Source organism: Papilio xuthus, unplaced genomic scaffold (genome assembly GCF_000836235.2).
Source record: "Papilio xuthus unplaced genomic scaffold, Pxut_1.1 DF829758.1, whole genome shotgun sequence".
Classification (NCBI taxonomy): domain Eukaryota; kingdom Metazoa; phylum Arthropoda; class Insecta; order Lepidoptera; family Papilionidae; genus Papilio; species Papilio xuthus.
In genome coordinates, this window is record NW_013528891.1 from 2085498 (window position 1) to 2098918 (window position 13421).

General features: G+C 30.7%; 2 protein-coding genes across 2 annotated transcripts; both read left to right on the top strand.

Annotated features, from left to right (window-relative positions):
* The first annotated feature begins 232 nt into the window (after positions 1–232).
* Positions 233–6957, top strand: LOC106117442 (uncharacterized). Its single transcript, XM_013311803.1, has 12 exons — positions 233–473; positions 559–762; positions 960–1153; positions 1473–1674; positions 1957–2055; positions 2636–2802; positions 3284–3458; positions 3530–3601; positions 3978–4032; positions 4979–5052; positions 5621–6898; positions 6940–6957. Exons 1-12 carry the CDS (start codon positions 321–323, stop codon positions 6955–6957), a joined length of 2691 nt encoding a protein of 896 aa, XP_013167257.1. The 5' UTR covers positions 233–320.
* LOC106123007 (uncharacterized protein DDB_G0286591-like) lies at positions 6946–10231 on the top strand. The gene is made up of 4 exons (XM_013319172.1): positions 6946–8750; positions 9095–9188; positions 9427–9534; positions 9936–10231. The coding sequence occupies exons 1-4, from the start codon at positions 7007–7009 to the stop codon at positions 10087–10089; spliced, it is 2100 nt and encodes a 699-aa protein (XP_013174626.1). The 5' UTR covers positions 6946–7006; the 3' UTR covers positions 10090–10231.
* The last annotated feature ends 3190 nt before the right edge of the window (positions 10232–13421 follow it).

Sequence of the window (13421 nt, forward strand, 5' to 3'; positions counted from 1 at the left end):
GGTTATCAGGGTCATCTTTTAAAATTGTTATGGTTATGTTGTTGTTTATTGAAAACATAATTTTTAATATGCAACTTAGTCGAAACCCAAAAATTAATTCTCAGTTACAAACATAAATAAATTGCTTCAAAGCAACCCTACTAAATAGCGGTAAGTGATTTCATATGGCAATATTAGCATAGCAAGGTCTTTATTACTTTCTCCATTAGCATTGGTCTTCTATGGTCTTTGATTATCTATACTTGCGTCGTCGTAATATTCCCGCTTTTCACAAAAAATTTAAATTCGATATTATTGCTTTTCAATTTATTGAATTTGATATGGATGTGATTGAACATTTGAAAACAGTGTCCAATTTAAATCAGTATATGCAAGTATCTCAATATGTTGTATCTAATTTTGCAAGTTCTAAAATAGAATTAAACATGTCGACAATACAAGCATTAAACAAAATAAAATCATTTGAAATTGAGGTACAAATTTAATTTATACCATTAAAAATACTGCTCATGTCTAAATTTTAAAAAAATACTTTTAATAAAATTTTGTCTGTTTTAGTATTTCAATAAATACGAGGAGAACGGTGCTGGTATTAAAATATTTGATCTTATGTTGCTTAATCCGCCGTCAAAAACATGGGATTTACTTGGAAAAGAACTAATTTTACTACTACAGTACTGGCTAAATGCTTTGCGCAAGCATCTGATTATTCATAATAATAACTGGTGGCCGTTCTTGCAATCGATACTGAAGTTTGTAAAGGTATTTTTTTTTAAATATTACGTAACAAAAAAGATGAAAATATTAAGACTGCATTGAGACAATTTATTTTTGTGTTGACTCCATGTATAGATACGGAGGTCTTTATTATTTCTGACCGCACAACCCCTTGGACTAGTCCAGGTCGTCTTGTCATATGTCAAGATTTTTCATGAGATTTAAATAATTAAATATTGCAGGAATTAGGTTTAAAAGAGAGTAAGCTTAATGATATAATAGTAAAGGAAACAGCGGAGTGTCTACTTGATCTGGCTACTTATACAAAGCCTGATATCAACCAACGATATAAGATCCTTTGCGCTTTGAACGCATGCGGCGTCGCTTGCAGCAGGGAAATTCGTGTTGCGTTGAGAGGTCAATTTGAAGTATACTTGTAAGTTTTTTAATGTAAAATTTTATTTGTAGCTGAGTTTTCACTGCCGAAACACTTACAAAAACATATTTCTATGTATGTTTTATTTTGAGAGGATATTTTAAACAAATGTTTCACGCGTGTAGCAACTGGCCATCTGAATTCGCCGAAAAGGCGAAACTATTGCTGCCCATAGACATCGACAATTGCAAATGCGTTGACTACTTTTAATCGACGGATAAAGAGACGCACAGAACAAGAACATATCTTCTTACTATGGAGATTTTCTCCATCAAATCTACTTCCCCTATCCCATCCTTACCAATTTTTTTTTTTTAAGTATAAAACTGGCAGCATTGTTATCATCATGTGGTGATGCGTCAGTCCAGTACAGTATAATGGAAACCCTACTTCGTTGGTTGTTGCCTCGATATGTGATAGAAGTGAGACGAAATGCGGCTGTAAAATGGTTCCCCAGCCACTTATATGACAAGGAAACTGTTACTATGTTTGTTGAGAGACCTTGGAGGGATTTTTTTCAGGTATTACAATATTCAAAATTTATTACTGTTCGCAGTTAGTCTACAATACATAAAATTGTAATTTTACTCATAAGCGGCGAAATGACGAGCTGCCGTAAAGTTTGAATAGCACTATACATATGAAAGTAGAAGTACAAAATTAAATTTTGGTCTTTATTTAATATAGATATTATCAATCTGTCATAATCAAAATTGAGATAAAAACTTTTTACAATTTAAAATAGCGCCATCTAGTTTAAATTTGAAAAACAATCGATAAATCACAAGAATTTTACTTCTCAGGATACAAGAGACTTCCTCAACGCACACAATGCTCGTAGCGATCTGATTACATCTGTTATTTGTAAGAAATTAATTATCGGACAAATTGTTGTCATTACAGTGAGTTATTTCATTATTTTACACGATATATTTGAATCAATTTAAGGTTTACTCTTAAAATTATTATTTACGACTGTTATAATGCAGGTATCTCCAACAATGGTTGTATAGAAATAAAAAAAACAAGTCTAGTCTAGTCTAGAATACTAGTTTTGTACGTTTTGTAGTAGGTACAATCACGACCCTTTACGGTATTCCACTTACGGAGAAATTGTTCTTCCTTGCAACGACAGACTTTGCCATTTATTACAATATAACGAATTAGGTAGCAGTGAGTTGCACAAGGGACGTCTAAGTAGTAAAAAGTATATAAAAGTTAGTAGAGAGCACTTCGCCATTTTGGCGAATTAAGGTGGTTGCTTGCTGATTTGCAGTAATAATTGCTACACATTTATAAGCTGCATTCTTGGTTATAGTTTCCGTGTAATCTAAAAGTGTACAAAATATTCAAGCAACCGCAGTTTTTTAAAATGGAATACTGCCAGATTCCCTGATGCTACAATGTTTTAATGTGTAATTATAAAAATAAGGTTAAAGAAAGTAAGGAAAGGGAAATTTTTGCATTATTAACGGTTACCAGGGTTCGGAGAAATGTTACAATTGGCTAGACATCAACACAAGTACAAAATGTCTAACTGTGATGTTGGAGCCAAGGCTGCTGCGTGTTTTAGGCTGTGGATTACACGCGGAGGCTTGTGAGGCACTCGTTATAAACGAAGTTAATACTGACGCGGCGAAATTACGAAAGTAAAGAAAACTTTGGTTATTTAATTTAATATTAAACAGTGGTAGACGCCAACATCAGTTGCAAGAATGGTCTCATCCGCTGCAATACCACGACCACATAGAATACACACCTTAATGGAAGTCATTCTAAGTGCAGTCTGATCAGTGCGTGATGGAGGACTAATATTAGTTCTCTTCAAAGGATGAGAAGGGTAGATTTGACAGGGTAGAAGACATCGGAAGACTCTCAAAGCGCTTCTCCATTTAATGGAGGTTGGCCGTCATCTCAGCGAACTTTTGCCGATCTTGTGCCTAGCGAAATAAATGTTCCACGCTGGCAATATTCGTTCATTTCTTGATATTTCGACCACGATTAACCACGCACCTCTGACCATAGAGATAGGCAATTGCTACCTTTTATCTTATTGTAATTGTTGTCATGGTGGTTTCGCCATTTTAGCGAAATCATATAGCCGCCTTTTCTATTAAAATATAATTACAGAATAGCTCAGGAAGTATCAATATTTGTGAGGACATTAGAACCAGCACATTTGATACCGTCTGCAGTCAGCCTTACCACTGAAAACTGTAAAGAAATAAAAATTGTAATCAGCTCAAAATGCGATATGGGCAAAGTTGATTCAGCATTACGAAGAATATTCGCTAATAAATATCAGGTACTAAGTATATATGTATTTAACACCACATAGTTAATAGTAAATACTTAATTTTTTTTTACTAAATTTAGGTACTTTTCGACATTGAAAATGGTATCCCTATATCTCCACAAAAGAACAACAATAATCGTCAAGATACGTCTGTAAGTATAAAACGAAATCTTTTTTTTAATATTGTTAGGAAAATCCGAATCAATGCCGGTGTACTGGCACAACACTAGCCTTACAAAAATATCGACGTTTATGTCCCCTCACTAATCATTCTGACACTTGACTTTGTAACGAAAGCGCGCCATTCGCATCAAATGATTCTAATTAATAATGTCTAAAAATACATTTTTTTTTTAATTTTTAGTAACAGGAAATTTAAATTTAAATTGTTTTTGACGTATAAAAAGTTATTTTTAAACTGAATTAATTTGTAATGGCAACATTGATAAATGTAAACATATATTTTGTGATAGTTATGGAGGGTAGTTGAAAATATCTTACGCGTTAATTCTTTGTGGTTTCCTTTAGGAGGAAGATACGACATTCTCTATTCCTTCTGAACGTGTAAAGAGAATAAGAACAGGTAAGGAAATTAACATTGTTTAATACTAGCTGTCAACCGCGACTCCGTCCGCATGGAATTAAAAAAAAACATAATTAGTAGCCTATGTCTTCCGAACTATGTTCTAAATGTATGTCAAATTTTATCAAGATTCGTTAAGCCTTTCTGGAGATAACTTCAAACAAACATCCATCTATCCATCCTTCCATCCATAAATCCATCCAAACATTCGCATTTATAATATTAGTAAGATAGTAAGAAGTAAGATTTAGTTTGTAATTTTATCGATATCATTTTCTTATCATACACTTGTAACTTATAAAGATCTATTTGAAATAATCTATAACGAAGTTAAATCAATTGTAAAATATTTCTTGTAATACTTTGGACTTTGATAATATGATTATGTATTAATAAAATACTCGAGTTGGCACGTCGGACACAAGAGAACTCTTGCTCTTCACGTGCCATATCAAGTAAGTACGCGTATACAAGTTAAGTCTTGCAGTAAATTTATACTTTTCTATATACGATGTTATGACTATGAACAATATGCTATAATTAAAAAAAAGTTTTATAAAGTCCGATGAGTGCGACAAACTTATCTGGTCCAGTGAGGCGCAATCTCTCAGTAAATATATAAAATCTACCTCGGACATAAAAAACGATATCTCCAGTACGAAAAGAATATAATGAAACTTTTTTTGATATCTGCTGTTGTAATTCACCGAGCCAGATAAATTTGCCGGCCTGTATATACTTTATTATTTTGTTTTTAAAACGTACCATATAATCATTGTATAGGTATTATTGTTTTGAAATATCTAGGCGGCTCTTACGAGTCGCTACGCAGGACACAATGTTCGGCGTAACGGGATACGGGGGGAAGGTACTGTACAGCGCGTATATGACCTTGAGCAGCCGAGATATATGAAAAGAATAATACTTATGGTTTTCACGTTTGTAGGATACGTAGTAAAATCGAGGACTATTGGATCTGAGGTTTTGGCATCTTCGGCATCGACGACTTCCTTAGCACAGGTAAATTATAATTATTAATAAGTAGCAAAATAATTTGTAAAGAGAACTTTACCGGTTGGTCTGTTATAAATGACAGATTTTGTTTCATTTCAACTACGATTAGCGCCAAAATGGCGAAAATCAAATAGGTACAAAATACCAGGGCTTCTAGCCTGTCCATGTACAGAGGTACGAGGGTTCGATAGTAGATAAACACAATTAAATAAAAAAAAATTCCTTGAGCTTCCACTGCAGTGATATAAGTAATAAAGGGAATGAAGTCGTCTAGAAGAAAGTTTCAACATGTTTTTTCTTCGTAATACGAAGATTTTCTTCCTTATACTTTTTATACTAATCATACTAATGTTATAAATGCGAATGTTTGGATGGATGGATGGATGTTTGTTTGAAGATAACTCCAGAACGGCTGAACGAATCTCGATGAAATTTGGTATACATGTAGACCATAGTCTGGAAGATCACAGGCTAGTTATTAAGTTTTTTTTTAATCCGCGCGGACAGTGTCGCGGGCGATAGTTCGTATTAATCATATCGTAAAATACTAATGTGATTATATTAATAATTACAGCTTCACGAAAAGTTAGAAGAATTACCGTATTATGAAATCAAACACGATCGTATGAAAATTCCTTATCCCGGTTTATCGAGGATCACTGAAGCATCAGAGTCGGATGCGGGCAGGAGTTGTGAAAGTAGCACATTCAAATTTAAATCTTTTGGTGTATGTCAAAAGAGTACTTTTACACAAGCAGAAAAATCTAAAAGTAAAGAAGTAAAAACAAAACTCATATCACCAGCTGGAACTGATGAAGAAAATAGTGTTAGTTGTTTATTCGTAGCTACTATCGGATCCGCTGATGAATCAGTTATCAATGACACTTTAGAAAGATTACCTAAAAATAGAAATCCAGAAAATATCATCGATGTTTTAGTACAAGAAGCTTTTAATGCGAAAAATGCTAACGATAGAAAAGACAATTCAGAGGTTCCTAGGGAAAGTGATAATATTCCTAATAAACCTATTTTAAGTGATATAAATAAGATAAATAACAAAAAAAGTTGCACAATAATTAGTAATTCAACTTCTGAAGAAATTGTCGAAGGCACACAATTTAGTAATATAATATTCGAGAAGAGAAATATTAAAGAGAAATACATTATGAAAGAATCAGATATATATCCAGTTAAAGTTTCAAATGATAAAGTGGAAGAATTTTTTTCACAACATTTTAATAATAATCCTGTTACTGTTAGTCCTACTTTAGCGAGACAGCATAATGAAACAGAATCAGAGCCGAGTGAAGAAGAAATTCGTCAGATAGAGGATATGATAGCAAATGACTCCAATATAGACGAAGACGTTGAATTGTGCTTGAAATTTATTATAGACACAATATGCAATGAGTTTGAAATATATGAAGAATTGCATGAAACATCAATACTAGATAAAGATTATAGTATTCAAGACAAACCACAAGAAAACGAAGAAAACACAATTAAAGATGCAGACGATTTCAAAAGTCCTACAACTAAAGATAAATCAATTAAAAATATAACATTGAAATTTAAAAATCCCAAAAAACCCAATGCAAAGAAAACACAAAGAAAATTAAAAGTTAAATCCATTGAAAATACACAAATATCAAATAATTTAGAAGCTAAAAGGAATGCGAATGTGAGTTGCTCCGATACTTCCAATAATATAGAAGAAAATAATAAAAAAGTTAAACGTACTTTACGAAACAAGCGTAAATTGTATTCACCGAAAGATGATGTGTTTGATGAAACTGAAAATATAAATAAAGTCGTACATAATACAAAAACATATAATAAAACAAGTCCTATAGCATCTTACAAAGAAATAGAAAAAGAAAGGAATGAATACAGAAAGAAATTAAGAAATAAACAATCTAAAGAAAATAAACAAATCATCATATCGCCAAAAACTACAAAAATGAATGATATATTTGATACACTTAAAAGCAATATTGATAATAATCAAAAAATAACAATAGTAAACAAAACTAACACTTTAAATGCTGATATTTACAATTTCTCCAGCGATAGTGAGGATAACTTTAAAACTACTGCAGTGAAACATTTGTCCCCTAAAAGAAGTCCATTGGAAAAGAAATCTAATCAGAATAAGAAGACGTATTCAAGAAAAAATGCTAAATCTAAACCAAAATTTACTATTAAGAAGGAGAAGCTTATAGATGAAACAATGAGAGAAGCGCTTCCTGAAACTCTGGATACATCTTTCGAAGTTAGAAGGTCACCAAGAAATACAGCTAAAGAATCTCTACCAAATATAAAGGTAGAACATGAAATGGACGATATAGAAGAAGTAGTTGAAACCAAATGTAAAGCGAATAAAAGAAAAGTTAATATTAAATTAGAGAAAAATAAAAAAACTCCTTTAAAAAATAAAAAGAAAAATTTAAATAAAATCACAAATTATATAAAAGGTAATGAAACTTTTGATACAACAATCAGTCCTTTGCCAGGATTAATTGTAGAAACAATGCCTAATATAACCAATGTTTCAACTTCACCTAAAAGATTGGATAAAATCAGAGAAATGTACGTAGAGAGTCCTGAGAAATTTGAAAATTTTAATACAACGCAAAATTTACTAATGGATTTGGATCAAACTAGCGAATGTGGTGTTCAAGAGATTGAACATTTTGCTGAAATCCATCAAAATTCTCTGGATACTTCACAATCTAGGATACTGCGTTCTCAGAAAAAACAAACGCCAACTAAAAAGGTTGTCGTCAGTAAAAAAAATGATTTATTAAAATCTATAAAGAAAAATAAGAATAAAAGAAGAAATGAAATTAATCCCACAAGATATATTATCGATATATCAGCTGATTCCAATTCAGAGAAATCTATAAACACAGTTGGCATTTGTCCCATAACTGCACATGGAGATTTTGAAATGTGCTATAACGATTTACCACCAAATCAAGACATTTTAAATAAAACTATCGAACCGAGAAATCTCGAAATCGAAGAACAAAACGAATCGATAAAAGAACTTTACATGCAACTTCAAAACGAAAGACTAGAAGATAAAACGAGAAAAAGCTTTCGAAATAATATCGAAAGTGTTAGTACTAGGAAAAATTCTCCGTTAAAAATAATGAAGATACCTTCTGATGATTATATTAAGTATCTACCATCTCTTCGAGATTCTGACACAAGTTCGAATCATAGTGTCGATGAATTACTAGATAAACCTAGTTTTGTTTCCAATAAGTCTATTTCTAGATCCAAAATAAACTCTAAAACATCGGATAAAAAAAGAAATATATCTCGTAAATCACAAATATCCCCAATAACACTATTTCATGATGAAACACAGAACAAAAATCATTCGCAAAGCAACCGTTCTATAGAATCGGATGGAGTTGAACAAGTTAAAAATTTGTTTTACAAATCAAAATTAACAAATAAATCAACTACAATGAAAACAGCAACACGAAATTCTGATACGAATTCATCAAAGCGAGAATCTTTAAGAGATTCAGTAAACACATTAGTTAAAAGAAAATCTTCTCAATTACTCGATATGAATAAAAAGAGGAAAATAGAAGCTGGTATGTCAAACAGTCCAATACAAAGCTTAGAGAATGTCTCGTCTTCTAATGTTAATAATTGGATTGACCAATGTATACCCAACATTAGCAGAGGTGAGTTTTCTATTATTTTAGATAAATAACACGTGTATAATTCTTTTCAAATGTCTTGGCGGCTCAAGGTCACAGCTGCCCAAAATACAGAGCCGCCAAGATATCTGAATACGTTTATACATTGTCAAAGAATCGAGGTAACAAAATGGGTTTCTAAACTATTAAATTTATTATTAAAAGAAAATTGCATATTAATTTTGATCTGCATAAATATTTTTTTCATATAATATATTTATTAACGTAACTCTTTATAATGACTAAAATAAAATTAAAGAATCTTTGAAATTTCAATATAAAAGTTAACAGTAACGTATTTTTTTTTTGTTTTTTTTTCAATTATCCAGATGGTATGAGACACAGTTATGATGACAACGTTCGATGCATTTTGGAGAAATTGGACACAACTCTTGTTGAAATACATCACAATACTGATAGAAGGTAAAAATACTTTTTAATTATAAAAAGAAATGAACAAATGACACGCAACTTTCGAATAAAAGGGGTGGTAAAAGGTGGAAATAATAAAAGGTGAAAGGTGGTACAATTGGATTGGTAAAATTGGGGGGAAGTCAAATGTTAGGATTTTTAAAAGATGAGGGGTAGTAATAGGTGAGAGAATTTCTTGTACTTAATTCGCAAATAGTATTTATATAATTTTTAATGATTTTTTTTTTAGATTTGTCAAGACATTTGTGGAGACACAGAAGAGGTTCAGCGAGCTGAAGAGGATACACCACGAGGTGTACGAGGAGACATTGAGGGATCTTAATTACAAATTCAAAAGGTGAGCAGTCAGAGAATTTAATTCCCTTCCCACTTAGCATCGCATCTAATTTTGTGAAAGTCAAATTATATTTTCATATTGAATTTATGAGTTTTTGGGACTACGATTTTTTTTAATTCCAAACCAGAATTTAGTACTATATTATATATAACTATAGTTATGATATAATATTGAAAAATAATTACATTTTTTAATTTCAATAATGATATTTTTTTTAAATATTAGCAGTTTTTTATAAATTTACTAATATTTCTTATACCATTCTAGCTAAGCTCTTACCCTTGTGCTAGGATATGGTTTACATTAGTCTAATGATGGAATTCGAACCCCCGACCTCGTGATCGGGAATCCGTACTCATAACCATTAAGCTATTGACGCTTCAAATTACATTATATTGTAGATTACAAGAAATGTCTGATGAAATATTCGAAGACATGAAATCTAGAATGAGAGATGTTATCACAGAAGATAGGAAGCAGAAGATAGCAATGGTTAAAATTCTTAAAGAGGATGTACAGGCTGTGGTCGATTTTAACGCGAGGAGAAATAAATAATGTGGGTTTTCATTGTTGATAAACTTGTTGAATGTTTCCGCAGTGGAATTGTACGTTTATTATAAATTTATTTTGATTTAAATATATAATATTAGAGACAGGTTTCTCTTACATATGTATTTAATGCGACCTAATATTTAAAAAAAATATATCAAATTTTTGTAATATAAAAAAGTCGAGTTCAAGTTACTTTATACCGTTAAAAATAATATTTTGCTATTGTTTAATATTTATAAGAAAATATAAAATGTTTTATAGTTTATAATTCATTTTTTTTGTTTATGGAACAGTTCTTCTGTCTATTTTAAATTTCGCAATAATAAAATAAATCCCGCAAATTTTTCATATTTACACAATTCATTAAATAAGATATTTTAGATGTGGAAATATTAAAAAAAGTTAATGAATAAAATTAAAAAAAATGTACAATCTTTAGTAAAAAATTTAATTTCTTTTTCGTAGCATGGGTTTATTTTATTATTATAAATGTACTTTTTAAGCTCGCTACACACCTCATTAAACTGTGCAGCGAGCCTAATACAATACTGTCATTTAAAGTTCACAATTATTTGTTTGTTATATCGTCAGAATACTTATTATTTCAATCACTTATAGTTGGTTTCTGAGACCAAAATGTATAAAACATATCGTCATCCCTGTCATTATCTTTGACAAAATAGAGATGACAATATGTTTTACGAGTTCTTCAGTGGCTCTGCGAGTAGCAGTATTTTTTTTTAATTTGCCCAATTTATTGAAGTACTTTGCAAGTACTGTTTGCAATGAATTTATGGCAATTTCCTCTTTAATTCTTTCTTAGGCTTGGACAAGTTATAGTTCTTTTCAAATATCTTGGTTGCTCAAGGTCATGTCTGCTACACATAAAATTGTGTTTTGCGGAATGACTCGCGCGAAATTAAGAGCCGCCAAAATATATGAAAACTACTATACATTTGCATCGACACGTTATCCCTTGCTTTCTCTTGGAAAAAATCTGACACGTGTCTACAAATGTCACTGCAATCTCAAGCCAATATTTACGATATTTGTTTTGTTTGTTATTAGGTTTTATTAATTCTTTGCTTTATTTCTAAATAAAACTTGTTACTAATGTAAGTTAGATGTTATTAAAATAAAAGTTTAAGGAAAATAAATATTTCTAGAACAAACATTGGCCTTTTTATTTATGTCATAAAATTAAAAAAAAAACTTGTTTATAAAAATAAAACACCCTGTATCATTTTCAATATTTATTAACGTCACCACACTTAATTATGACACATACTGTATGTAATCTATTTTACAATTATTATATTAAGAAAACAGTTTTATGGAAAGAGCAGGCGACTTACAATGGATTTAGTAAATACAGTCGAACCTGGATAAGGGAGAGTAAAAGAGTCTTGTAGAGGTTTCTCTCTAACCTGAGTTTCTCGCTTTTGGAAGTCGTTCGTTGTGACCGGACAATGATTCTCCCTTATCCAGGTTCGACTGTATAAAAGGAGATATTATTTTTAATTATTAAGTGTGATAATCTTAAAAACATATTTACATAGCTTACATTAAGAAATCGCACGACCTCTAAGTTGTCATGAACGTAACTTGATTTATATAAGTTGTCTAATATTAAAAAAAAAAGTAAATAATAATTCATGATTATTTTTTGTCCAAAATGGGTACAGATTTTTTAATGAACTAAATGCTGCTTCGTTAATTAGTTACCACTAATTACCACAAAGTGAGTTTCAGAGACCAAAATGTCTGCATAAACATATCTTCGTCTCTGTCATTATCTTTGACAGAACAAAGACAACTATATGTTTTAAATCAGTGGTTCCCAAACTTATTTTGTCTACTTTGAGAATAAATATTTGTTTAGCGCCCCCATATTTTCACATATTTAAAAACCACTATAACTTCAAATTAAATTAATTAATTATTGTGACCTATATATGTATATTAACGGAGAATTCTAAACGAAACTTTTGCTATAACCTTGAGACCTGCAGCGCCCACAAGGGGGCGTTATCGCGCACTTTGGGAAAGACTGTTTTAAACGGAGATACTGATCTCAGAAACTCACAGTAAGAAGACTCGTAATTTCATCGTAACAAATTTCACAGTCAAAATGTATTGAAAAGTGAACCTTAAACTTTAGTGCACTAAATACAAAATGGCTTAACACAAATTGTTCGATATCTTAAAGCAAAATTCGGATTTCTTCTCTAACTATATCTATATTAAAAAAACCGCACAGAACCACACTAGAGCATCACAACCAGCTATTTTAATCACAAGTTGTACCAATGTACTTTATAATATACCAAAACCCAACCTCTCCAAAGTATCACACTGTGCCCAAACAACCTGGATATAGTCTGACCGGGAATAATTTAAATCTTTTACATTGAAACACTTTTAACTCTGTATTTATTTTAAGCAAATTTCATAGATTTTTTTCGTATTATGGTCAGGTTTTTTATATTCCTGGTCAGACTGATTACGTACAAATTACATGTGAATAAAAAAATAAATTAAAAACAAACCTTAATCATAATTGTGTTACAAATGTCGTACCTGGTCTAAAAATAAAAAAATAAATTCACTCATTCATATTAATTATTAAGAATTTGATAAAAACTAGATTTGTTAAGTATGAGCTTAGTTTTCATAAAGATTTAGTTTATTTTTAGTAGCAATTCTTACACCAAAAAAAATAATAGTTTAAACCAATTCTTAAGTAGTTCATCATTTTGACAACACTATCACTGTAATATTTTTTTACAAATAACTGGAATGGATTTTTTAATATTAATTTTTAAATATCCTGTAATATTAATCTGGCATTCAGACATTAATCAGGGGTTTCCGAGACAAAAATCTCTGTAAAAACATATCATGCCTTATATTTGACAAAACAGATAACATGTTTCAAACTGGTATTTTGTTTTCAGAAACTCACTGTTAGTATTGTTTATACTATTACGTATATTTCTGTTGAAAAATACGTAATTTTTGTACAGTATCTTACAAAGTATGACGTCATTATACTAGATACAAGTAAATATCAAGAGAGGTAGATATATACATTATTCTTGAAGCCCGCGTGTTTCCATTGTTGAAACACTTGTACAGAAACATACTTCATGTTTTTGTACATGTATTTTTGCAGTGAAAACGAACCAAACAGTTACAATAATGATAAACAAATAGTAAATTTGTTCTTCTGTGTAAAACTTAATCTTATTCGTCCATGTTTTTTCATATATGCATAAAGCCTATATACATTTAGTACGTGCTTGTGCATATTGGAAGATTTAATTAGTTTTAAA